Source organism: Tauraco erythrolophus, chromosome 1 (assembly GCF_009769465.1).
Source record: "Tauraco erythrolophus isolate bTauEry1 chromosome 1, bTauEry1.pri, whole genome shotgun sequence".
NCBI lineage: Eukaryota > Metazoa > Chordata > Aves > Musophagiformes > Musophagidae > Tauraco > Tauraco erythrolophus.
Window position 1 is genome coordinate 104,111,023 of NC_141465.1, and position 26,817 is coordinate 104,137,839.

The 26,817-nt window shown below is 43.1% G+C and overlaps 1 protein-coding gene across 2 annotated transcripts in view; it reads right to left on the reverse strand.

Annotated features, from left to right (window-relative positions):
- Nucleotides 1-11,626: 11,626 nt before the first annotated feature.
- Nucleotides 11,627-26,817, reverse strand: part of LCP1 (lymphocyte cytosolic protein 1) — a 34,522-nt gene continuing 19,331 nt past the window's right edge. The window contains exons 7-17 of one of the 2 annotated variants that reach the window (XM_086612029.1): nucleotides 24,947-25,112; nucleotides 21,646-21,788; nucleotides 19,924-19,950; nucleotides 19,471-19,566; nucleotides 18,762-18,957; nucleotides 17,997-18,075; nucleotides 17,677-17,791; nucleotides 16,705-16,838; nucleotides 15,562-15,685; nucleotides 14,526-14,650; nucleotides 11,627-13,114 (exon numbers count right to left, since the gene is read on the reverse strand). In XM_086612029.1, coding sequence (XP_086468155.1) covers nucleotides 12,982-13,114; nucleotides 14,526-14,650; nucleotides 15,562-15,685; nucleotides 16,705-16,838; nucleotides 17,677-17,791; nucleotides 17,997-18,075; nucleotides 18,762-18,957; nucleotides 19,471-19,566; nucleotides 19,924-19,950; nucleotides 21,646-21,788; nucleotides 24,947-25,112 — 1,338 coding nt within the window. In that variant the 3' untranslated portion in view covers nucleotides 11,627-12,981. The remainder of the gene's footprint in view (nucleotides 13,115-14,525; nucleotides 14,651-15,561; nucleotides 15,686-16,704; nucleotides 16,839-17,676; nucleotides 17,792-17,996; nucleotides 18,076-18,761; nucleotides 18,958-19,470; nucleotides 19,567-19,923; nucleotides 19,951-21,645; nucleotides 21,789-24,946; nucleotides 25,113-26,817) is intronic. The other variant, XM_086612023.1, reaches the window with a different exon arrangement.

Below are 26,817 nucleotides of genomic sequence, written 5' to 3' on the forward strand. Positions count from 1 at the left end.
TCCAAGTTTCTGGTGGCTAAGTCAATATGACAGAGCTCCCTGGGGAGGTCCTGCTCATATTGATGTTGCCCATCTGGGAAAGGATAAAATACATTTTGGACATTTTCATATTGACAAGGCACTTTGTCATCTCAGCCTTTGTGTCATTTCATTGCGGCTATGAGCCATAGACATAAGAAAGAATACCAAGTGTGAAGTTTTTGTGATTCTCTAATATTTACAGAGGTCCAGCAGCATGTTCGGCATTCAGCACTCCTATGGCACATCACAGCCAAGCATGAAGCTGGGTGAGAAGAGTGGGAGTGAGGTTATGAAGTCCAAATGGAAAAATCCTGGGCAGGAAGGCTTCTTTTGCTGGCATTCACTAGCAGAGAAAACAAGGAGCAAATGGGACATGATACCTGCTTGCTATTGAGAGCCATTCGTTTAGTTCACGATGGAGCACATCAACTGGGTCTCCATCTTCCGCTGCTGGCCTCTACCTCTTTGGTTAACACCCCATCCATCCAAGGATTTCAGATTGCTTGTGCTGCTCCATGTCCTCTTTTCTGTGATGTTATGACATCCATGTATTTTCCATATGTCATACTGGGTTAGCTTTTCAAGAAAAAGTACCAGTGACTCTTCGTCTCATTATTATTAATTTTTGCATGCCCCAAGATTTGCCTCCCATATTTCTATCCACAGTTGTCTAGACAGGACGTGACGAAAAGCTGAATGAATTTGACATGTCCAGAATACGTGATCTCCATCTACGTTCCCCTCTTGAACAGTAAATCCGGCTTGGCTAGGACACAGCTTATTATCATGGTCCAAGTCCTCTTCTTCCATGAACCGACATAACAGTTCCAGGCATGGCACTAGTTAGAGAACACCCCAATGTCAGCCTTGTGCAGAGGAGAACTGCTCATTTACATCTCATCATCCTCACAGCTAAACTAAGGAAGTGTGGTCTGGATGATCGGGTAGTGAGGTGGATTGTGAACTGGCTGAAGGATAGAAGCCAGAGAGTAGTGGTCAATGGGACAGAGTCCAGTTGGAGGCCTGTATCCAGTGGAGTCCCTCAAGGGTCGGTACTGGGACCTGTACTGTTCAACATATTCATCAATGACTTGGATGAGGGAATAGAGTGCGTGGTCAGCAAGTTTGCTGATGACGCTAAACTGGGAGGAGTGGCTGACACACGTGAAGGCTGTGCTGCCATTCAGAGAGACCTGGACAGGCTGGAGAGTTGGGCGGGGAGAAATTTAATGAAATACAAGGGCAAGCGTAGAGTCTTGCATCTGGGTAAGAACAACCCCATGTACCAGTACAAGTTGGAGACTGAACTGTTGAGGAACAGCACAGAGGAGAGGGACCTGGGCGTCCTGGTGGACAGCAGGATGACCATGAGCCAGCAATGTGCCCTTGTGGCCACGAAGGCCAATGGCATCCTGGGGTGTATTAGAGGGGGTGTGGTTAGTAGGTTGAGAGAGGTTCTCCTCCCCCTCCACTCTGCCCTGGTGAGACTGCATCTGGAATATTGCGTCCAGTTCTGGGCCTGTCAGTTCAAGAGGACAAGGAACTGCTTGAGAGAGTCCAGCGCAGGGCCACAAAGATGATTAAGGGTGTGGAGCATCTCCCTTATGAGGAAAGGCTGAGGGAGCTGGGTCTCTTTAGCTTGGAGAAGAGGAGACTGAGGGGTGACCTCATTAATGTTTATAAATATGTAAAGGGTGACTGTCATGAGAATGGAGCCAGGCTCTTCTCAGTGGCATCCAAGGATAGGAGAAGGGGAAATGGATGTAAGCTGGAACATAGGAGGTTCCGCTTAAACATGAGGAAGAACTTCTTCCCAGTAAGGGTAACAGAACACTGGAACAGGCTGCCCAGTGAGGTTGTGGAGTCTCCTTCTCTGGAGATGTTCAAAACCTGCCTGGACATGTTCTTGTGTGATCTATCTAGGTAGTCCTGCTCAGGCAGGGGGATTGGACTAGATGATCCTTTGAGGTTCCTTCCAATCCCTAACATTCTGTGATTCTGTGATGTCCAGCACCAGGTTCACTCTCATGTTAGATCTTGGCTGAGCATGTAGTATAGGTGTAGAATGGGGGAATCAAACCCACTGTCTGATATAAAAGGTTTTTCAGGTAAGTGGTCCCCAGAGACACAACATGGTTTTCTTCCAGATGGAATTCATTCCAGAAGAGGACTGAGGGGTGAATCAACCTACATGCGCAATGGTAACATCAGGGATCCAAGACCTGGGCATGAATGGGAGAACTAAATTATTTGATGCTGTAGATATAGCTTAGGGTTATAGCTATACAACTGGGTGAAAGATGCCTGGGAGCAAACCCTGGAGTTAAGGTTAGGAAACATAAACTAGATTGCATCCACCAGCCTCCTCTAAAACCACTCTGGAGTGGTCTAGATCAGAGCCAGTGCTCCATTTAGGCAGGCAGTCGGGACTTCAGAGCTCAAATTCAGTCCTGGCTCTTTTTTATTTAGGAGGGCACACCTGCCCTAAGAAGCCAGACAGCTAAGTTTTAGATGGCTGAAGTCAGCAGAGTTGAGTCGCACTCCCCAGTGAGTACCCTGACATCAGCGTCTCTGTGAAAATACACCAACACTGAACATCCCCAAACTGGAGTTGAGCACAAATCATACACCAGAAGGAAAGAAAAAAAAGGCTCACGGGAAGCTAAACCACTGACATCTTACATAGATTTTGTAGTTCCTATTTTATCTTCTCTAGATATTATTCAAACAAATAGGAAGTTCTGGTAAAGTACAGAGGCCATTCCCTGCAAGGGCAGTGGGCAGTGGGTAGCCCCCTGCCACAGGGATTGGTTTTTAAAGCAGTGGCTCAGATGCTCTTCCATCACATGGGCAAAAGGAAGTGGCCAACAGAGGATAAAATACAGGAGAGGAAACTTGGTCATCCAGGCACACTTTTGTCTGGAAATGTCTGATGCACAGATATGAATTTAAAGAAAAATTGGATCTACCAAGATAGGTGTAACAGAGAAGACTGAAAAGCCAATGGAGTGAGGTTGCTGGTAACAAAGGAAAGAAAAGGATCATCTTTCTCTATGTCTTAAAGTGTTAATTAAGTGGAAAAAGGAAACACTTTCTGCTGTCTACCTAAGAAGAAAGTTTTGGACAAATGGTAGGTGTTAGACATTTTTGTATGTTGATTGCTTTTCCTGTGGGTTTTTTTTTTGGCTTGTTGCAAAGAGATGGTTCACATGCTGCTTGAAAGCTGCTCTTTTCCTACTTGCTTTTTGGTTTCTCGTATGTACTGGAAATATTTCACAGAGGAAAAAAAGGAAAAAATGGGTGTTTGAGGAAACTAAAGGCACTAAAGGAAACTCTGAGGGAAGGACAAACCAGAGTCTTGTGGTAGTTAAACTAATTGCACAGTTTAAAACACAATAAATAGAAAAGTAAACGTAGGATGACAGATCAAAAAATAAATAAAAAATAAAATGGAAGATGTGACTGACTGGGAGGCAAAAATTTATGTCCCTACGCCTCTTTCTTGTTTGAAAGCCTGAGAGGTCTCGCGACTCAAGGTAGGACACAAACTCTTGCCTCTCAAGCATGTGCTGGACATTGCTTATTTGGATCAGTCATCTTTCTGCTTTTTTTTCCCCTTTATTAGTATTTGAACAATGCAGACAACATCCTCCTTGCCATCTTTGATCTCTATCCTTGGATGACTCCCAATGGCAGCTCCACACCCATTACAGCCCCTAGCTCCATCCCAGCACCACCACCTCACCAGCAGCAGCCAAACTGTTTGAGTCTCGTGCCTAAAATGAGGTTCCTGGTCAGTAAGCACCTCCATAAAGTGGGCTGATTTTCGAAACCATGGAGGTTGCCATTGCAAAGATATTTGTGCTGTGACACACGTCACACACAAAGACAATTTCTATGACAGTTCAGTCCCTGACCAGGTCAGGTTTCCTTTCCTAATATGATCTATTTATACTGTGTTGCTGCAGTTTGTTCTAATGAGCAGCCGGCTATACATTGGTTACCCTCAAAGCTGTGTGAGCTGCTGAGGAGCACTCTAGCCATGCCCAGGAAAAACATCAGTAAAAAAACCTACCGACATAATAGAAAGGAATGAGAATGTATTTAGACATCAAACTTAAGCATTAACTTCTCTGCTTCCACCCAGCTGTTAGAGGTTGTCATTTGTCCTTTGACTTATGTTGACATTCCCCCTATCCGTTTGTCTCATCTGCTTAGGAAGAGAGAACCATCTCCTCTAACACCATCTCCTTCCCAGTGCAGACCTGAGCAAGCCGTCTCGTGCCACTTGCATGGGCACTGCAGAGAAGTGGGCACTGTTCAAGAGAAGGGTTACTCACTTGGAGGTAGGAGGTGGCATTTGTTCCTTTTAATCCCATGAATTCTATCTCTCACCCTCAGCTTGAGGTCCTTGTTATGGTCAGAAGCAATATGCAGTGTTCCGGGCTACAAAGTCACAAATTAAGATGATATTCTTGCTCTGCTTACAATAGTGAATTGTTTATTAACCTTCGAGAATTTCTGAGAACCTGGGACGCATTTCCCAGATAAGCTGGGGAGAAAAATGCAGTCTTAGGAAACACTGTGAAGGGCAACTATAAAAACAATTGAGTTAATAAAAATATTTCATTTTTATAATTTCAACTGTTGTTTGAATTTTTACTCAGTTTCAAGGCTTTTTCATAATTTTATTGAAAATGAACTCTCATTTCTTTGCTCTTTTTCTGAAGATCTGGAGAAAATAAGATTGAATTTAGGAACTTAGTGAAATGTCAGCTGTTTGAAAGCTTCCTTTCTTGAACAAATATTATTTTTCTCTACTTAGGAAATTCAGCAAAACTGATCTTTTTCAGCAACCCTTTTTGCTTCTGAGGACTCAGCATGCCCTGATAAAGAGCTGTGTGGTCAAAAATTCTGGCTAAGTTCAAAGGTTTTGCTGCACCTGGATTAATTATTACTTCTACACTGGGTAGACGATGGCCTGTGCTGAACTGGTGCCTGCAAGTGTTAACATAGCAGATGTGACCAGAAGCCTTGCAGTAATGGGGGACAGTTTGATCTGTGTTGGTTTCTGTTATCTTTCACAGTAGCTTTGAGACATGCATGGGCTTTTATTTAAAAAGGGATGATCAGGTCCTAGTGTTTACAGCAGATAAATAGTAGTCTCTTGATCTCTTTGTTGAAAACTACGCATGCCAGAATTAGAACTGGCAGCGTATAAAGCCTCCTGGAGCCATTACTACATTGTGTTTTAAAGCATATAATAGCACTTTAAAGGCAATTCTAAAGAGATATTTCCACTCTTTCATCTGAACCTGCTGTCTCTCCCCTCCCTCTCCACATTGACATGTAGTAACACCCATGTCCTCCTGGTGTTGCTTAGGTGTTGTACCTCACCCAGACCAGCTCTGGCACGTCTTTGTGTGGTGGTTTAAGATGTCAGTGCCAAAAAAGGTGACAGCAGAAGAGGCCAGGCACCCCTGTCCAAGCTAAGTCAAGGTATCATTGCTCAAGTACCCTCTGCATCAGCGTACTCTGGTGATGCTCAGCTGTGCCCAGCCATTGTGCTGGGCTCCTGCAGCTGCTCTTGCTGGTGAAGGAGAGGCAGACCACAGAAAGTGGTCAGGTAAAACATGTCAAAGGAGGAACTGCTTGAACTGCTGCAGCCAGATGGTCTCCAGCAGTGCCACCGAGAAATCTCTAGTAGCTCCCATTAGTGGCACCTTTAGCTTTCGGCAACCAAGGGTCAACGATATTTCCTCTAAGCTAAACCAGGACCTAAGTGTGGCTGTCCTCTTTGACCCTGGGGCTTGCACAGTACCCAGCAGCAAGATTTTAAATAACAAGCCTCACTCTGCATTGAGATTCTCAGATCTGAGTCTACGTTTCAGTATGTGCCAGAGCCCATGCTAGGCTGGTACAGTAAAGCTGTTAACAAGCACACAGAAGGGGCAGGAGGAGGGCAGGTCGGCTGTTATCAGCAGCCACATCCCTCAGATCCTTTTCCCTGTTTGGGATTAGCATATTCCGCTATTGTTTTGATCCTACAAGATCCTCTTTTTCCCAGTTAATCAGCGACGAGTCCCTCCAGGGATGGCTACTGAAGCAGAACACAAAAAACAAGTGAGTCTGTCCTGTCTTGGTTTTTTAGATTCAGATTCAAATGCAAAATTAGCCCCTTGAAAAATATCTACAGGCTCTTGCCCTTTTTCCTTGCTCGTTACCACTACTGATGAGGCCAAAGGTAACCGGTTAGCATCCTTCCTACATGAGGCAAAGGATGGCTAAAATCTAACTAAACTCTGATCTCTGTTGCTTGCTGTGCGATGCAGTTGAGTGCTGCTGCTCATGAACCACACAAGGATGCAATTAGTTTAACAGCTCTTTATTATGAATGCAGCAAAACGGAATTAGAACTCAATTTACAAGTCTCCCTTTCAAACCCATTCAGCCGTTAAGGCCACATCATCTTTCAGTTTTCCAAGACATATAATTGATAAATGATTTCTCTCTGCACACCTCAGCACCTCATCTTTATTCATGAACCAATTAATCTCTGTAGGACACTGTGATCATATACATACATGGCCAATGTCACCAACCTCTGTCATTTCATTCTGGAAACAATTTTGCAGCCCACGAAACCACCAGGAGGGGAAAATCTGGGCTATGTCTAAAGTTCTGTGGTTCTGGCATTTCTCCCTCATGTCATTCCCAAATAGAAAAAGCAGATGCTACCTGTGCTAGAAGATGATGGGTTAACCTGGGAGACCTCTCATCCCCAGGTGAGTGCTGTACAGGCAGTATGTTTCAATCGTGGCTGATAGGTATGAGCAAAGGCTGAAAATACATATTCACTTTGCTTTTTCAAGTGCTCAGTTATGCCAACCTACTTCATTCGTGTTTTGTTCTACTCTTCTTGCTGCTAAGCTTGCCAGGGCCAGCAGAGAGAAAGATGCTGTAGTGTACGTGCTGTTTTTGGGGAGCTGAGAAGGTTTGTGTACTGGTTAAACACTTTCCTCATGAACTCTGTTTCCTGAAGTTCTGTTATTAACTCCTACCCAAACAATATGTTGTCCAAGTGACTCACAGAATTATAGAATCATAGAATGGCTTGAGTTGGAAGGGACCTCAAAGATCATCTAGTTCCAACCCCCCCTGCCATGGGCAGGGAAACCCTCCACTACACCAGGTTGCTCAAAGCCTCATCCAACCTGGCCTTGAACACTTCCAGGGATGGGGCATCCACAACTTCTCTAGGCAACCTGTTCCAGTGCCTCACCACTCTCAGAGTGAAAAATTTCTTCCTTATATCCAATCTAAATCTACCCTCTTTCAGTTTAAAGCCATTGCCCATGTTTTCTTATTGGCAGTAGATACTGATTTATTTCCCAATCTCTTAACAAGGAGCACTTGCAAAGCAAGTTTAACTTTGTTAAACAAAGGATATCAAAGGGAGCCACAGGAGCACTCCAGGCAGAGCTTCTGAGCACTTGAGAAAGGTGCTCCAAGTACCACGTACAAAGACCACGCTTCGGCTAAAGTGCAAGTGAATGGATGCACACCTGTCCCCCTCCCTAGGTACACAGCTATGTACGTACATATCAGGAATACAATTAGCCTTGGAGTAGTGATGGATTCTGCCTGTCTCTGAGTGCATCAACTGTATTTGCTGCTCTTCTCTGCACTGCTTGCACTTGCTCATGTTGCTTGCATGGCATCTGGCAGAGGTTAGGAAAGCGGAGCCCTCCTTTGGACTTTTGCAGGATGCTAGGACCTGTTTGGAGGATGCTGGGACCTGTTTGAGGATGCTGGTGAAGAGAAGCTCCATGGAGCAAAGCTCCTGCCCGCTTTCATTCACCCCTTTCTCGGCTGGTGCGATCCCCACCTACACGAGGCACATCTCACTCTCAGCCCGCGCTGACTGTCAGTCTGTGCCAGCAGATCCACACTGCAGAGAGACTCATCCCTGTCCCATCAGAACAGCAAATGCATCCAAATAGGCACTTGACTTCTCTTCTGTCCATACGGGGCTGGCAAAGGGAGAGGTGAGCTTTTCTACAGCACGCTCTTAGTGTTGCAGTTGCAGACCCCCAGCAAAGCAGTGACAGCGTTGTATGGCTGCTCCAGCACAGCCTCTACAGACTGTTTCACTAGTACCCAAGCAGACGCAGGTCTTGAGGAGAAGGCACAGAGAGGTTGATGCACCTAAGGCTTATCCACCACCTCTCAGACGTGCAGGGTGTTCTGCTCCAGGGCTGTAAAATCAAGGGAGGACATCTTACTGAGGGGCTGGTCAGAAGACATCTCTCCCCACCTCAGTGACAAACCAACACCTGCTCTGAGGTTACCTGCAGTGAAGAGCCAAGACAACTTCACAGGCTGACAGAGGTCCCTGGCAACCGGACGTTGCTTTTCTGCCTGTGTGAATCAAAGCAGATCTGTGCATGTCAATCATCTGCTAGGAGGTTTCCTAGATGCATGTGTGGGCTTTCTCTCCAGGCTTTGTGTGTTTCCAAATATTCATTGCTATATGCCTTTAGATCCTTAACACACGCACTAAATGAGTGCCTGCCCTGAGGGAGTTCAGTGCTTACATGCTTGGTCAGTTATGTAGCTTTCTGCCCTTTTCACAAATTTCAGACATATCATTACCTGTGAGCATGTGGCCTGTGGGAATTCTGACCCTTCTTGGCTTTGGACAGTTTATCATGGATCTGTAATAGCAACAGTAGCTTGCACCCTGGGAGCAAATTAGATTTTCTATAAGATACTGTTGCCTTTAAAGAGTGATCAAGGCACAAAAAGTAAATGAGATGCGATGAAAAATAACACTTTAAAAGTAGTGATTTTACTTCACATCTGTGTGTTACATCCTGAGCAGCAAATGAACCATCAGGATACCAACGCAGTTTTCCTGGTGGTAGGATCAAGATGAAAACAGCAGTAGCTGTGTACTTGCTGTAGGACCACTGCTGCTCATGTGTGTTTTGCAGTCATCTGCCAGAGACAGGGTCCCATTTTCCAAAGCAGGAGCCAGACCAAAGTGGTTGCATGGTTAGGCAGCGATGGACACCAAGACCTGAAGTTTGTGACTGAGCTCACAGCAGAAGTAAGCTGCACTTAGAAGGAGGAGTGATGTCAGGTTGGAGTTTTGGTTCAGTTCCGCCTCTGTAGGAAGTAGAAACGTGACTTTATCTGTACAAGAGCACAGCAGCCAGCCATAGAATCATAGAATCATAGAATCATATAATGGTTAGGGCTGGAAGGGACCTTCAAAGGTCATCTAGTCCAACCCCCCTGCAAGGAACAGGGATATCTCCAACTAGATCAGGTTGCTCAGGGCCTCGTCCAACCTGGCCTTGAACGAATACTGCTTGCTATCCCCTTTCTGAGGCCAGAACAGATGACTTCCAGACAGGACAGATGATTTACAAGAAGGTGTGAAATCCTCATCATGCACCTAATTATGCTCTACTACACTATAGGGGGATATTTCCTTCTGAGTCCATCTGGTGATCAGACTATACCCTGAAGCATGTGGATTGATTGCCCTCATGCTTTTTTTCTCCTAGTTAGTCTAACTGCTGATGCTTTATTTTTATTCATATGAATGTCTAAGCCTTTTGAAGCCTTGAAAATTATGATTAATTATGCGATGAAAATCAATAATGGAAGTGCTTACAAAGCTAGCTTGATTTGGGAGTGAATCCCGAAGACAGCTGCTTTCTGTAAGAGTGATGGAAAAAGTTGAAGAAAATGAACAGCAAAAAATTCCACATCATGGGATTTTTTAGTTCATTTTTTTATTTGTTTGTCATGGGTTTAACCCCTTCAGCTGCTGCTGGGAGCTTTATTACAGGCTACTATCACTAGTTCATGAAAGCAAAACCTCACCTCAAGTCCATCAAAATCCCAAGAATATCCAATTAAACAGAGGTGCATTGAAAACTGAAAATGTTTATACTCGTGTACCAGAATGTGGCTATTCCCACACCTTCAGGTCCATGACAACTTTATTTTTCACAGGAGATTACAGAGATAGGGATGAAGATCTGGTAAGGCATTTACTCTAGTATCCTCGCCAACAGCACTTACTGCCTATTGCACGCTGGCAGGTGCTAGCATTTTGCCTAGGGTTAAATATCCCAATTTTTCTCCGTTTCTCAGAAGAGAGCATTTTCAGAGCTGAGGCATGCCAGTCTCTAAAACTGGAGATAGAGTGAGTGCCACCTCGTGGTTAGCTCTCCCTGCCGCACTGGGGCCAGGGCTGGTGCCAGGGCTTGCTGCTGGTGCAGAGCTGCAGGTTGGGGTTCAGAGGTAGTGCCCCAAAACGCAGCCTGGGAGCCGGAGACTATCATAACAATGGAGAGGGCTGTACGGCAAGGTGCCTGGCTCCGGTGCTGGGATGCTGAGGAGGAGGAAAAGCAGCCCTCTTGACAAAACGTACTTCGAATAACAGTGTACATCTCCTGGCCCCTCTCCAGAGCCTGAGGTAGAGGCGGGTTTCCAACTCCAGGGCCCCTGAAGTCCTACATCTTGCCTATAGGAAATGCATGATGTGTGAAAGCCTCCTTTCCCTGCCTCTCTCAGCAGGCTTCTCTAAAAATCCTACCCCCATGCAAAAAAAAATGAGTCGCTAAGGGCTGGTGAATGGGCAATGCCTGAAAATCTCTTCTTCTCTCTGGGGATAGCAAGTGCCTGTGTTCATTTGGGACCAAGGGGAAAGCCCCCCTCTCCCCCGATGCTCCTACTGTCTCCCATCCATCATCCACTTCATCTCTCACATCTGCCCCTGAGTCTGGAGTGAGGGCATCTCCCTGAGATGTGGAACCAGGAGCAGAGCCATCTTCAGGCAGGACTACCTGACCCTTTCACATCTTCACTGTCTATCCAGCCCAAGATGGCCCTGCAGTGTGCAAACACGCACACACTCGTGCAACACACACAAAATACACGGCCAGTCTCACCCGAGGGAAACGCTGGTGGTCACAGCTTCTGCCTGCAGTTTCCTCTCTCCAGTTTACCTCTGCTGGACTCCCAAGTCAAGCAACACGAGGGGAGAGCAGCCACCTTTTCAGTGCCACCCTCCTTGTATGGCAACAGCGGCTCCTACACCTGGAAGGAGGAGGAATGGTGTAGGCGCCATGCTCTGGTAACTTCCCCTTGCTGGGCAATCAGCTGGGGTGACCTCTCCGTCCTGTAACGCTTGAGAAGTTCTCCTCCTCTGCCAGCACTGGGAGATACTGTAGCATGTTTACACTGCAGAATGCTTAAAGAAGCAAAGTTCATCGATATATGAGCAAAGGAAGAGGATGATGAGTATTGCACTGAATGGGGAAAATTGTACTGGTTCAGGCTGCAGGTCTGGCCAGCACAGTCTCATTTTTGGCAGTATGTCAGAGTGGCATGTTCAGAAATGACCTAGGAAATAATTCATCCTGCTTTCTGCAATCTGTGGTTTCAATAACAACATGGAAGACACATCCTTAGCGAGCCCACGGTTGGTTTTTTAAAAAATCTGTCTCTGTTTCAGCTATATGATACACACTTCCCCATTAGCCCATGAATTACTAAAAGCAAAGACTACACATTTGGCTTTATAGAACATTTTATTTGGAGAGACTTCTCATGTCACTGAATATTGGTTCTTTATTAAGGCAATTCTGAGGGGGCTGGAGGGGAGCGAGAGGGAGAGAGAGGGAACTGAGACTGTGTCAATGGGATTGCATTAAGGCAAAATTCCCTCCTTCTGCATTTCACCACAGTCACACCCACGTAAAGGCCAGAAGAGTAAATGACTCATGCCAAGGAAGAGACTCAGTGCAAATATTACCCGCCAACTATCCATAGACGGGGCTAGGTCCTCGACTGAGGCAAACTGACGGTGCCTTGTTAGCTGCAAAGCTATGCTCGTTTAGCGCCGTTGAGGATCCCAGCCTGGGTTCAGGGAAGCATTTTAATATGTGTTTCATATGCAAGCACAGATTTAAATGCTCTCCTGAATCAGGGCCACAGCCCTTTGAGTGCAAGTCTGTGAATTTAACAGAGTTTAATTTTTATTCACTACATAAATATGTCACTCTGCATCCCTTTGGTTCACTTCTTATATTGCTACTAGCTGAGTATATCCTCTTAGTTTCTTTAACATGGTTTTCATTTCTATCATGCTTTGAATTCTGCTTATGTTTTAAGTGTATTATGACATAAAAAATGAATTATCCTTTGGAGAGCATTTCTTGCAAAGTTTCCAGATTTTGGGTGTTCTTGAAGGCCTAAGTTACAGTACGTTTTTTTCAGTGAGTAGTAATGTTCTCTGTGAGTAATGCCACTGATGGCAGAGGCATAACTTGCAGGGACAAGTACTGCTCAGTTCACATACCAGCAACACATCACAAACCCCAAACACTTCTCTCTTTCCACAAGAATTTCCTAAGAGGATCCTACCGCTCCAAAAATATAGTGACTAATACTTGCATTGGCCTGAGAAAACCCCTTTTGTTATACCAGGTGCAAACCAAACGAAAGTATGGCAGAAATGCTACCAAAAGCATGAAGACATTATCGGGCAGAAGCAGTATATAACATTTCATAATCCTAAAAGCTGTCTGTACGCTCCAAGACAAATGTTGCCATGTGACTTCTGACAGGAAACCCTGGTCTCCATTAACAAAAGGATATGTATAAGCCTCGCTATTGAAAACTTAATCAGGAATATGAAATGGCTATATCTAGCAAAGTGGAAAATAAGGCAAAGAAATCAAGTACGTATTACTGTTCAAAACAAAACATTTCATGGATACATGTGGATACACAACTTTTGTATGATCTGGAACCATGTATAACATTCATGCCTGAAAAGCATGAGCACCCTGCGTATTTCCTTTATACGGAGAAGAGCATCCAGTTTGAGGGAATCAAAAGGGTGAATACCAGGCATCAATACAAGTCTTTTGTGCTTTAAACTTTCTTCATGCCTTTTCCCATAAGGCAAGCAAACACTGTCATGACCATTTTGGGTTTTACTTCAACCAGGTCTTCTGGAAGGGCATAGACTCTTGCTCCAATTTTTCTCGCCATAGAGATGGCATATCTGCATTGCAGGGTTAAAAAAAAAAAAAGGGAAAATAAATAAATTCATGCAGTGGCATTAATTTTCACTCTGTTAAGTTTTTTACATGATTAGAACCAGAGCGGGTTTGAAACTTTCTTACTGATTCATCAAAATGAAACTTTTCTATAGGAATGTATGAGACAGGTTCGTAAAGAACAAATTTCTAGTAAAAGGTAGAGTGTATTCCGTGGTGGTTAGAGCACTGATTACCTGCAGCATGGGAGACTGCAGGTCAAAGTCTGGTATGAAACATTTAATCTCCCATGCCCTGGAAGATTATCCTAACAACCAGCCATTCTGTCCCCCTCAATTTCTGCAACTCAATCTCTGCACGTAAACACATTCACAAGGTTGGAAAGCAGAAGGCTGATGTTGGTAGAGATAAGTGTTGTTGGAAAATCTACATTCAGAGACTTTTCTTCTATTTCAGTCATACTCAGAATTTGCAGGCTGACCTTCCCATCTCCCTGCTTAGAGTGTACTGCTGTATGGCTACTGGCTGTTCTCCAGTGAATATGTCTCCCCTTTCCATTGTTTAATGAAAAAAACTGAAAATCCCAGGTTCTTCCCACTGCAGAGCACGTATGTTTGTGAAATTCCCCCCAAAATGCAGAGAAACATGCAGGCAGGGGAAAGAAAGGGAAGGGAAAGGAGGAAAACATTAGCAGAAGGATGAAGAAATTAAACGTGTAGAGAAGCACATGTAGGACTGCAGGAAAGAAAGAGAACATGTGGTAGGAAAGGGAAAAAGAACAGTGGGAAAAGACTTTATAAAAATGATGGCAGGTCTGATTGCCTCACAGTCATCCTTTTCTCTTTTGTAGGTGCCACATAGCAAAGGAGAAGCTAAACTGATGATCAGATCAGGAGGTCATCTGTATAACTCTAAAAGGGAAGGGAGATGCCCCCAGGACTGGCTCTCTGCTAGGAAATGGTTTGCACTCAGCAAAAAAAAAAAATCAATATCCACATCTGTAAAATCAGTTTTTTGGGCATGAATCCTGTCCCCCTCCTTCTCTCTTACATATGCCCTTGTTCCACCTGTATAGGACTAAAGAGGTATCATGACCTCTAATCACTGGTTTCCATGGCTCAGTGTTGTTGGCATTGTTCCCTGATCTCTGAAAGAATTTTAAATTTAATAAGAGAAAATAGGAGCTTGTGAAGCCAAGTGATTTTGATCCTTTCAAGGGAATTATAAAGCAGGAATTATAACATTACACACTTCATTTCCATTGATAGTCTTTTTTACTGCCTAAGTCCTAGCCTTCATGCTTCTAACTCTGGAGGTATTTCTCAGATGAGAATGACAGCAGAGCAGTTTTCAAAGACAGAGTCAGGCAAGCCTAAGCAGGTAACTCATGTTAAATGTCACTAGGCATGAACATACTTAGCATTATTTAGTTTCTCCTCATCATTCAGGTCCTCTGTTTTCAAGAGGTCATATTTGATTGATCCTGGTTGAATGGCATCAATGAGATCCAGGACTGGCATGCTGGTGCTGATTTTGCTATCCTGCATAAATGAAAAATAGAGTTAGATGCAAGAATTGGATGACAGATTTCCCACAAAACCAGAGTCTAGGCTCAAGAGCAATGAACAACTCAGTCAAATACCATTTTGATCTTCAAAAAAAGGTTCTTTAGCATCTTTTTTTATCTAAGGCAGACTAAGAACCTTTTCAAGGATTTTTTTTTTCTTTCCCCAATGGATGAGACATCATTAAATTAAAAGATGGGGTCCTGGGCTAGTGAACTTGCTTCCTGTGGAGAGATGACATTGATACACATCTACTGATGAGAAGTGTGAAGGAGATCAGCTGTGTGACTTCTGAGCTCATTATATGAAGTCTGATGGATCTGTCCTCGCCTGGTGCAAACTGCTGATTTACATCCACTGAATGTTCCCCAGCTTGGGAAATGTCTCAGATGTGTTAGCAAAATTGGAAGCTCTCTGCAACTGGACCACCTCCGTGTTTACAAGGTGCCTTGCAAAATAGGGCACCACCCCTGAGTGGTACTACCATATTATAAAAGTATTGTTGTTGTTCTTTTTAATGCTGTCATTTGTAATGTGCTATCATTTAATAACCAACAGCATGGCAGTTCTTGCTTAATTCCAGTTGCCATTTCTGACTCTATACTTTGATTTCCTATGTCAAACTGGCATGCAAGGCGTTTCCTGTTATGTTCATATCATGTTTGTGTTACCTTTTCATAATAAAGCCCCTTGAATAAAATCTCTGTATCTGAACTTGCCTTTAGAAGGGAATGAAAAATAATCAAACTATGTAGCTAATTGTATTATAATATATTGTGTGCAGGCAAACGTATTTATATATCTATATGCAGGCAATGTATATAACATACACACAAACACACTGAATAAGAGATTCCTAAGGAGAGACTTCCACCAAAAAACTGTACCTTGAAACTGGAGATGGTTGAATCCTTCCCAGTTGCAGTCAGTGTTTCATTGACCCAGCTGATAATGATTTCATCATTGACCTTCTCTCCACCACCAATGTCTTCAAGGATGTTCAGGGTGTACCTTAAGATGGAAGCCAGGATACCTGCATTTGCTCAAAGTCTACCAAAACCTCAGAACCATCCTGTACATGCGCAGGTTGACTGGGATCACACCAACGGTCCTCTTAGAGCTGATATACCCCTGCTTCCCACCCACTCCCAGTATATATGAATTATATTATAACATACTAATTCATCTGTTGGGTGTAATTGACACCCAGTTCCCTAATCACTGTTTTGGGAGTGTCAAGAGGTTTTGATACTCAAAATTCCTACAATTCTTAGTTGATCTCACTGTAAATGACTCACTCTCACAGTGCTTAAAAAATAATCATTGACTTCAAGGCCAGAAGGGAATTGTTATGCCCATCATATGACTGACCTGCATTATGACTGACCTGCATAAACATAAGCCTGGAATATTTTGCCTATATGTCAGCACACATCTTGGAAAGACGTCCTAAATTGATGGCAAGTAATCACCACAACCCTAGATTAATTACCTGCCTGATAAACCTATACCTTGCCTTATAGACTGAATTTAGTCTGTATTCAGTTCCTAACCACGGGTCTCTTTACACTCAATTATGGAGCTTTTGAACACAAAAACACACATACACAGAGAATTACATTAAAGTGGGGAGAGCTACTGAATTGCATCCACTTCAGGTAGCAGATTACAAAACTTCTGCATCAATTCCTTGTTTCCAGTACATTCTCTCCATTCCCTGATACAGAGACCTTTCAACTTCTTTTTCTTTCTTCCATGCAATGAACATTTATTCATGCTATACAGATAGCGACAATAATAATCTTCTTCATGAGCTGACTGTAATGCCCTTGCCCACAAGATAATATGCTTCCTGATCACATCCCTAACTAGGAGCAAGCAAAAGGTTGCTCTGTCTTTGGATATAAGTGTGAACAGAGGAGTGAGAAAGCTGTAACCTGCAGAGCCTTCTCACTGATAGCACCAGGAGACTATTACGATGCAAACCCGGTGTACCAAAACTCTCTGAAGTTTGTATCTGACTGCCATACCTTCTCATCAACTGCCAGATTAAGGCCAGTGTGAGCGTACGGTTTCCTTCATTCAGATCTTGCCCAGCAATGCCAACAAGGGAAAATTTGGCTTGATTCTTTCCCAGTTCCACTGCATAGTTGCAGTTTTCAAGCTGTTAACAACAGGGTCAGTTAGTGCAGTTCAAAAATACAGAAAAGGTCAAAACACCGTTACTTTAAATCCTTTGGATCGCTTAACCCAGATCCTCCTGGGCAAACAAGAGTTTTGGAGCTCTGTGATAATACAGTTGTTTGACTACCAGCAGCCAGTTCCGTCCCCAAAATACCATGGTAAACAGTTAACGTATAAGGAAATGTTATACTTCATCATCAGGGCCTGAAAAGCAGATTACCTTGGAAAATACGAATCTGTGGCTCATGGGTACCTCCAGCATCACGGCATTGCACTGAGACAAAGCATTAGTGTCCCAGTCAATATTTTAGGTCAGTTAATCACTCTGGCCTAATTGGCTGGAATTACTTATCCAGATAGATAGCTGGGAGAAAGCTTTGTATTTAGCAGCAACTCTGTGATCGGTTCTTGAGGCATCTGGTCAAGAATGCTTATCATCACTTATCCATTTGATGTGGAGGGCAGTGATCCAGAGAGCTGCAATTAAGCTGGTGTCATGTGACTCACGGTGAAGATGCATTATAATTGGTGACTAAAACAGTAGCAAAAGTGGTCTGCAGACAGTTTTTAAATATTGACACAAAAAGTGTCAAGTCTTTTTACTTTACAAATATTGTTCACCTGTCAACAGAGCCAATGAGTTAAATGTATGTTTCTTTTTCAGGATGTAAAATTATTCACTGACTAGACAAAAAATCATTTAATGTGCTGTACTTGGGACTTGAGAGCAACACGAGTGCCCACATTGCTGTTTGAAATCATATCGACATCCTTTGAGGATAAGGCATCACTACTGAGGCTATTACAGCTTTTTGTACCTTCTTCATGTTGCCACCCAGTTTAGGATATGGTGGTTTGTTCACTCTGTTCCAGTCTACTGGCACTTTGATCTTTTCATAGAGCTGGAAGATAACCAGGGCATCTGACAGGTCACTGAAAACAATAAAAAAGATAGATCATTGTCCAAAGAAGAGAAGAAAGGAACCCAACTAAACTGTTAGTAGAGGTAAACTTAGTTTCCTAAAAAAAAAAAAAAAAAGCAGCATATATTCTTATGAGGTCCAAAAGTTTTTATGTTTTTGTAAACAATTTGCTGGCTGAATTTATCATCTGAAGGAAGTGTAATACCTCCTCTTACCTATATAAGTGATTTACACGTGGATTAACACCCAGGGAGTTCATCCAGTTCCTGAACGTCCTCTCTTCCCTTGTCTCACCTGAAACAACAGATAGATCAATCAACAGGCCTGCAAAACGCAACACTCCAGTAAAACGTCTTGTGATGAAACCATAACTCAGAATTTACAGTGCACTGAACCATAAACAGGAGACACTAGTTGACATGTGAAATAAGAGAGCACAGTGCAGCATGTAATATTTCTTCATGTCTTATATATTATAGCGTTTAGGCAGATTGGCCTTGAAATGCCTTCAAGAATTCAAGAACAGCCTGTGCCCTAGCATGAACAGTTTCACTATGAGGTTGAGAAAGAAGGACCTGAAGGTCAGCAAATGATCCATACAACAGTGGTCCTGACTGCAACCCAGAGCAAGCAGGCAGCAGGTTTATGCAAGATCTGGTTTTTAAATTACATTCTCAATTAAGGGAATGCCAGATCAACTCTAAATTCAACTAACAAGCACGTTCAATAGCCTGTACTAGTTCAGACATCCCACAAACGTTTTTCTCTTTTACCATGTGCTATTCACAGAACAGCCTCCCAAAACACCAGAAGCTACATGCAAGTTAAGAGCAGCCTCCCTCTCTCAAGGCTGCCTGTGTTAACAGTGCAATGAATGTATGTCTGAAGGACATAAGGTTAGGTTTATGTATCATCAACTCAGAGCTGGGGATACTGTGGCACGGGTGGCCAGAAATGTCCTTTATTTGCATTTTCCTTACCTTCAATAGAGCTCCAGTCGATGTCCTGGTTCTCTGGCTTATGCAGGGCAGGGTATTTGTTAAACAAGTTGGCGATGAAGGCCAAGTTTAGCTTTGGGTTCCCCCGGACAACGTCGGTGGCTGTGACGAACTGCCGGCAGCCCAGCCGCTCCGCCTGCTGCAGCATGCATTCCGCTCGCTGGACATCGTCTTTCTCCTGCACCAGCAGAAAACGGGACCATCAGCCTCACCCCACCGCCTGGCACTGCACGCAAAACCCACTTGGAGTCTCTGCGTGGGGGGCTATTAACGCAGGTCCTTGGATTTATGGCTATTTCCTGTCCCACTTTTACTAATGGCAGGCCTGTGTTTTCAAACGGGCTTTATCTCCAATCCAGCCATCTCACCATATTGCTTTTATAGTCATATTCCATATAAAAGGGGATGATTTGGTGAAATTCCCAAATACGTGTATTTAGATACACTTGTTACACGTCAGTAGTTTATCAGTGTGATTAAATGGTTGTTAAAGTTTCAGTGGTAATATCTAACAAAAGGCAAAACACATCATTTAATTCTCTGAAAGCTTGGATTTCTGAAATGCAAGACTGTATTGCAATGCTAAAAAGAGTTCATTTGTTCTGACATCCCAGTGGAACTCTGTGCTGGCCAGCAATGCAAGTAACAGGCAGAAAATATTGGCATTTTCTCTAAACTTATCTCATCTTACCCTTAATCCTGACATGTCAATAGTAATAGCTGGAATGCCTTCTTCATCTCCCTTGGGAGCAACTTGGTTCAGCAAATGGTAATAAGCTCTTGAGTCCTGTGACAGACAGAGAAATTAAAGGGAGGAAAAATTGCATCTAAAGCACAGGTTTTGCATGCCAGCGCTCCCCTGAACAATGTGCCTGCATGCTTCATTTTTATTACATAAATCATTGGGCTACATAATTAAATTAATTAAGATGGAAGCACTTAGCAACTCCTGCTTTATGCTGTACTACTTGCCAGATCCATTTCTTCCCTAAGCCAATATATATATATATATATATACACTGCAGAACTCCCAATGCACAAGACAAAATGCTGTGCGCTGCACTTACAAAAAGGACAGCAACAACAAAGAGATCTTAGAATTGACTTAATCTGGACATTATATTAGAGATAAGAAAATACATACCTTTATAATGCTATAGAAGTCAGGCTGCTGAGCATTTAATAAAAGAAAATGCAGAAGGAGAAAGAAGATGTTTAAAGCAGATTTCAAAGCAACGCTGGAACAGTTATGGAAGAGAAAGCATAGTTTTCAGGGACAAAAGTTAAAACCAACAACAGTATCAGCATTTTTCAGGCAAAAAGGCAGGAACAAGAATTTAACATGTTGTGTCTTTAATCTTTTGCGAAATGTAATGTTGCTTCCATATGTGGAAAATATTAATCTCACTTCAGAAATAACTCGAGGAACTGAAAATAAAGCTCCATCTTGGTGTCTAGGGACTTGACTAACTAACCCAACTAATACTATTCAAAATATAAAGCAGATTACCTGAATTATTTTAAATCTTATACATCTGTATTTCTACCCATCATATCTAGAAAGCAGTTATTTATAACAGAAGTGAGGTGAGGAGACACACTTAATTAGAGAATGGCTGTAAAGGCTGAACTCTTGGCCTCTTAGAGGTCAATGTGTGCCTTATTTTCCAACTGTAAATATGGTGAGTGTGATTTATCTTTCAATTGCAGCTATGATTTAATCAGTTGCATTACAGTTCTCTCGGCCAGCCTACAGAAAGATGGGAAATATTCCATTCTCTTCCCATTCCATGGATGTTCTCCAGTCACCTCCACCCAGAGAACCAAAAATCTGTTACAGTAAAAATTGTGTTGTCAAATGTGACTTTCAGACTCTCTCCTGTGGCCTTCCCTGGTGTTTTTTTTCTGTATGTCAAGTAAGTCATGATAAATGACATCTCATGCTTCAGTCCCTGGTGAAGTCTACCACAGACATCTCTAAAGAGGGGCTTTTCCCACGCCATGCTGGGAGCAGGCAGATTGGGTTGTGGCTGGTGAGGTCAGTGCCAGCCACTCCCTGGCTTGCCTGGAAGCCAGCTCAGACACTCTCCCTTATATACCCCCTACAGCCCTGGGATCCTGCTGGGCCTCACACTGTAGCTTTAGTGTCTGAAACTCATCAGCGTGCACCACTGAGGTTCAGATACATCTGTCTAGGAAGAATGAAGGTCCTACAGAGAAAGCTCTGCTGAAATCTGCACCCACAAGCCCATGAAGTCCTAAGTACGTGAAATATGCTGCATGGACTAGAGACCCATCCTTGCAAGTGCCTCCTCATCTAGCTATATTATTTTGAATAGTCCCACTGAATTAAAACTTTCAGGTAAGTGCATGCAGGGTTATAGCAAAGGTTGATACAGAGGAGCATATAACCCAGGTGTTGTACGGAAGGAAAGATGAAGTGAGCGAGTTGGAAGAGCCCCATCCTCTTCCCCTACACCTAATTATATGTCTGGGTAAGGTCTAGCCTTTTCCAAACCAAAGCCAGGTCAAGAGGCATTTAAGGACATTTAGGAAGGAGGACACCAATAGAGGCAGGAACTGAAAATACAGTGGTAGAGTCCGTATGCCCTGTCCAGGGTCAGCAGCTATTTCTTTCCCGGGCATTTGGTGCGCTGGGGCTGGCAGTGATGACTGGGAGGTCAGGAGGAGGAGGAATACTACTGAGCAGAAAGGCAAACCCCTCTAACATGATTTAATGTACCCAGATCCACGTGTCTGGCAAAGCAGTCTCAACTGCTTGGATTGGTTCAGTGCACAATCCTCATTTGGAGGACAGGGATTTGGGTGTGGAGCTGCTGTTTTGCTATTGTTGGTGTTTCCATACCTTGATGTCTGAGCTGAAGTTGCTGACTTTGTTGCATCCTGCATTCTCCAGATGATAGTTTGCCCACCTCAGCAGCAGTTCCTCTGGAGACAATTTCATCAGATCCTCCAGGCTCTCTCCTTCTCTCAGAAGAGCGATCAAAGCTAGTCAGGGAAAGAGAAAAATTAGTGATGATGTGAATACTTGTGGAGGAGAATGTATAACTATTTTTTCTTTAAACATTTTGCTACTCTAGTTTCTAGAAGTGACCAATGAAAGTGTTGGCAAAATTCAAGCTAGGTTAGCATGACAGAGGACATAAACAGAAAAAGGATCTCATCAATAAAATGAGGACAAGGCTGTTAGTTGTGGATCTGGTAGTGGATTATATAGAAATGCAAGACAATTTCAGTGTGGTCCTTGCCTCAGATCTTAACGAAAAGATCATCATAGAATCATAGAATAGTTTGGTCTGGAAGGGACCTTTAAAGGTCATCTAGTCCAACCCCCCTGCAATGAGCAAGGACATCTTCAACTAGATCAGGCTGCTCAGAGCCCCATCCAACCTGACTTTGAATGTTTTCAGGGATGGGGCATCTACCACCTCTCTGGGCAACCTGTTCCAGTGTTTCACCATCCTCATTGTAAAAAATTTCTTCCTTCTATCTAGTTTAGATCTACCCTCTTTTAGCTTAAAACCATTATCCCTTGTCCTATTGCAACAGGCCCTGCTAAAAAGTTTCTCCCCATCTTTCTTATAGACCTCCTTTAAGTACTGGAAGGCTGCAGTAAGGTCTCCCTGGAGCCTCCTCTTCTCCAGGCTGAACAACCCCAACTCTCTCAGTCTTTCTTCATAGGAGAGATGTTCCATCTCTCTGATCATTTTTGTGGCCTGCCTCTGGATGCGCTCCAACAGGTCCATGTCTTTCCTGTGCTAAGGACTCCAGAGTTGGATGCAGTGATGTTGAGCACAGGGGCAAGATGGGAATGAAAAAATGAACACAGACTTTCTGCAGCTTAGATGAAAGAAATCTCAGTGACAATCACACTGAAACTGGATCCACACAGGTATTCTGAAGAATGTGCACATGACTTCCTGGGCTTATTGGCCAGTAGGATTAACTCATCTGTCAATTGAAGAAGATACACTATTTCTGTAGAAAAATTGATGTAGTAGTTATGTTCATAAAAGGAGGAAGAGGCAGGAGGGAAGGACTGAGTCTTGCCACTGCAGGAGGTTCAGCTGATGTCTGGAGCATGAAAGGCTTTAGAAGAAGTTTTGAAAAGAACAACTAATAGCACGGAAACTAATTGTTAATGTGATAAAAAGGGAGAGTGTGTCACACTTCTCTGATCTCCTTCTGATATCTTCTGTAATTCCTTGAAAGAAATATGAATTTGCTACATAAAGGAAACAGTGGAGACCTGCTATATCTGGAGTTCCATAGATAATTTGATATAGGGTGCTAGGGGGTTAAACTGAACCAGAAGGGGATAATAGAAGCATTTGAAAGTAGACAGTGGAATTTATGAAGATAACAATGTTAACACTGAGAGAAGTAGGCTGGAAGAAGGATTCTGTGGAGTTGATCATGGATTGATTTTTGGATTAATGTTTTCATTTTTTTTTGCATCAATTATCTTGGCACAAATACTAGCAATGTGCTAAAAATTTGATGATGATATTCACTAGGTGGCATAGTCAATACAGAGGACGATGAGGAAATCAGACAGAAAGAACTAGATGACAGTAATAAAAATGGAATGCAATTTAATAGTGCCATGTTCAAAGACATTCACTAGGGAATTAATATGAATAACTGCTGTTAGCTAAAAGCTTATACAAACCAAGGATGAGAACAACTTGAGTGTATCAGATGTCCTCTGAGCTACTCTGAGCCACTATGTGATATGAGCAGGGGAAAACCAAACATGATATTAGTGCATTCCAGGTATTTCCCATAGAGGTTGAGATGTGTTACTGCCTTGATACCATGTGCTTGTGAGAGCTCATTGGAAATATAGTGTCTCATATTCAAGAACAAGGAATTTCACCTGGAACAGCTGCAGAGAAGGGCTGTCAGGGAAAGAGAGAACCTGAAAAGAAATCAGAATGATCTTGGCTTCTCTACCCTGAGAAACTGAAGTCTGAGATGAGAAGCAAAGGAGAAAACACCAGAAAGGGAAAAATAGCTATTAAGCAGGATAAGGCTACCTACAAAGGAATGGGAACTGCGAACTCTGGGAACTGGTGGCTCTGACTATGAAAAGGATAGAAATGTGCAGTGGGTGAAGCAATGAAGATAACACCTGCATGGTAACTGTAGGAAAGAAGTGTCACTTTTGGTTGAGTGGACTGTCTAGAGGTGCAGGGAACAAAGCAGTAAGATGAGGTGCCACGTGGACTGCATGTACACATCCACAGCCTCACACTGAAGCTATTTCACTGAGAATTTTGGCATTGGTGAGACACATCTGGAGTGCTGTGTCCAGTTTAGGGCTCCCCAGTACAAGAGAGACATTGACAAACTGCAGTGAGTTTAGTGAAGGGAGACCAGGATGGTTGGGCTGGAGTATGTGATATTCGAGAAGAGGATGAGAAAACTGGGTTTGTTTAGCCTGGGAAGAGACCTGAAAGGGAAACCAATACTGTCTTCAACAATTATAGCGGGATCAGAGCTGCATTTCCTCAGCGTGCACAGCAAAAGGATGAGAAGTTACAGTCACAAGGTGCAGGAAGGGAAATTCCAACTAGATATAAGAAAAAAAAATTCAGAAAGTGTTTGGGCACTGGAACAGGCTGCCCAGAGAATACTGGAAAAGGCCCTCAGCAACCTCATCTAACCTTGAGAATGGTACTGCTGCAGGTGGGTAGTTAGATGGCTGAACCAGAGGATCCCAGGGTGGACCTTCAGAGGTTCCTTCCAGCTTAAATTATTCTGTAATTCTACCATACTGATTTCACAAAGGAAGAGGAGATGTTCGGCAACGATTTCATCAAGAGCAAGGAAAGAATAAAGCTTCCTGAACTCGGTGTAGCATTTTCTTATCCCAGATTTAGTGCCAAAACACCAGTACACCTGGGTGTAGATCATCATTCCTGACCTAATGAGCATGAAATTGGCTCTGCACATACAAGCCTACACACAGGCTTGGACTTTGGAGTGCTGGAACTTGTGAAGAGCATGGGAAATTATAGTGGTCAAGACGGGCAGTAAATACTTGAATAAAACAATTGAATTAAGTGGGATTTTTAGAGACCTTTATCCTGAAGACTGTTTAGTGATAACAGAAGAGCACTGAAATGAAGAGTCATTCATACCTTCATTCCTGCTGATCTCTATGTCGGCAAAGAGTCCTATTTTGATGACTTGCCATAAAAGACCCAAAACCAGGTAAGGTTTCCCTTCTTTTAAGTCTTCAGCTCCAATGTTAACAACATGGCACCCAATGGCTGAAGCAGAGTTCAGGGCCAGGTTCAGATTTTCCTGGGGAAAGAAGAGAACTTCCAAATGATGCAGTAACTGGAGAGTTGAGGATACAGGAAGCAAACACAGCCAAAACTAGTTAAATTTGTGAACAGCTCTACTATGAATGAATTTACATACACGTCTGCTCACAGGCAGCAGGGGAATGCAGAATCTTCTGGGATTACAGATAAATTCTGGGTCCCAACATGAAGACAGAAGGGGCCTCCTTGGCAAAGGTGAAAGGCTTGGACACCTGGCCTCACCACGTCCCAAGGCATTGGACCTCATAGCATGCATCTGCATTCACAGTGATGTCCTGGCTCAGTCCTGGTGTCAAAGCCAGGCTTTCCCCACAGCCACACTGCCAGTGCACAAGCACGTGTTCAAGTGAAGACTTGGCTTCAGCATGTGGTAAGCTCCCCTCTGCTCAGTCTTGCACATATGGAGGAATGAGGGAGCTACAAACCAGTCAATCAGCAAATATTCCAGACTTGGCTCTCCCTAAGCACTATGCAAAAGCTATAACACCTAAAATAGATATAAATAATTTGTTAGTTGGCAATGTATACAAAAAGCACATAGTCATAGGAATCAGTATGAATAAGCCTGTTGAGTTTTTCAGCCAAGGTTAGATCTGGTCAGGACTGGATATTTTCTTTCTGAATTTTGGAGTGTGGAGTCCTTCTTTTGGGAATATTCAATGGAAGCAGAGGGTTTCTGTGATGCACAGTATGGGCTGGAAAGAAAGTGATGTTTCAGGAACCTTATGTTCCTTTACCACTTCCTTCCCATTTAAAACAAAGAAAATCTGACCCAAAGGTCTGCACCATTCAAAAAGGTGACTTGGAAAACAGAGGGTAAGTTAAGCAGGCAAAGAAACCTAGAAAATATAATTTATCAATCAGATTTGCAATTTTTCACATGAATTTCATCACTGCTGGTATGACAGAGAGATTTTATTAGATACAAAATGCAGAGAGACATAGTGTAAATTCTCATAAGCTAGAAAAATTGAAGCATTTCAAATTAATTACCTTTTCTTCACCAGACAGCTGTAAAAGGGTTAAGTTAAAGTGGAAGCTATATTGATCAAATTGTGTCTATGTGTGACAGGGATTGATCTGAGCTGCATCACTAAGCTATGCTGCTGACCAAAACGATTAGAACTGAAAAATGTGGTATACAGCATAAAAATCCAATTTAATGGCTTCTGAGCTTACTTGATCCTGGCTAATGTTCCATCAAATCAGAGTAGCTGAGGGCTAAACTGGGTTAGGTTCATATCTATTCCATGTATCTATTTATATTCTGTACCCAGATACATAGATGTTGTTCATATAAAAAATATCTCTCTACATCCTGCTGGGTGAGAAACACAATAAACTTTAAAAAGGTGAAAATTTGCTTTTTTGTCCAATTTTTAAACCATATACATGTGCACATAATAGAAATAAAGAAGGGATTCTGTATTCAAGGTGAAAAAGTACAGCTTGTAACAGGCAAGCAAAGGCTATGGTCCCATCTCAGGCACTTTGCACACCATGGTACTTTCTGGATCACAGTGAATAGTTTGGTGAGGACATCAGACTGCAACACATCAGTTGTGAATTCAAGTCCATGGCAGTGCCTGGTGACTTTGGAAAAGGAGTTCAGCCTTCTGAGAGCTACTCCAACTGGAATTGGTCACCATATCATCTAGTCACTCTTGCATTCCTGTGGCATC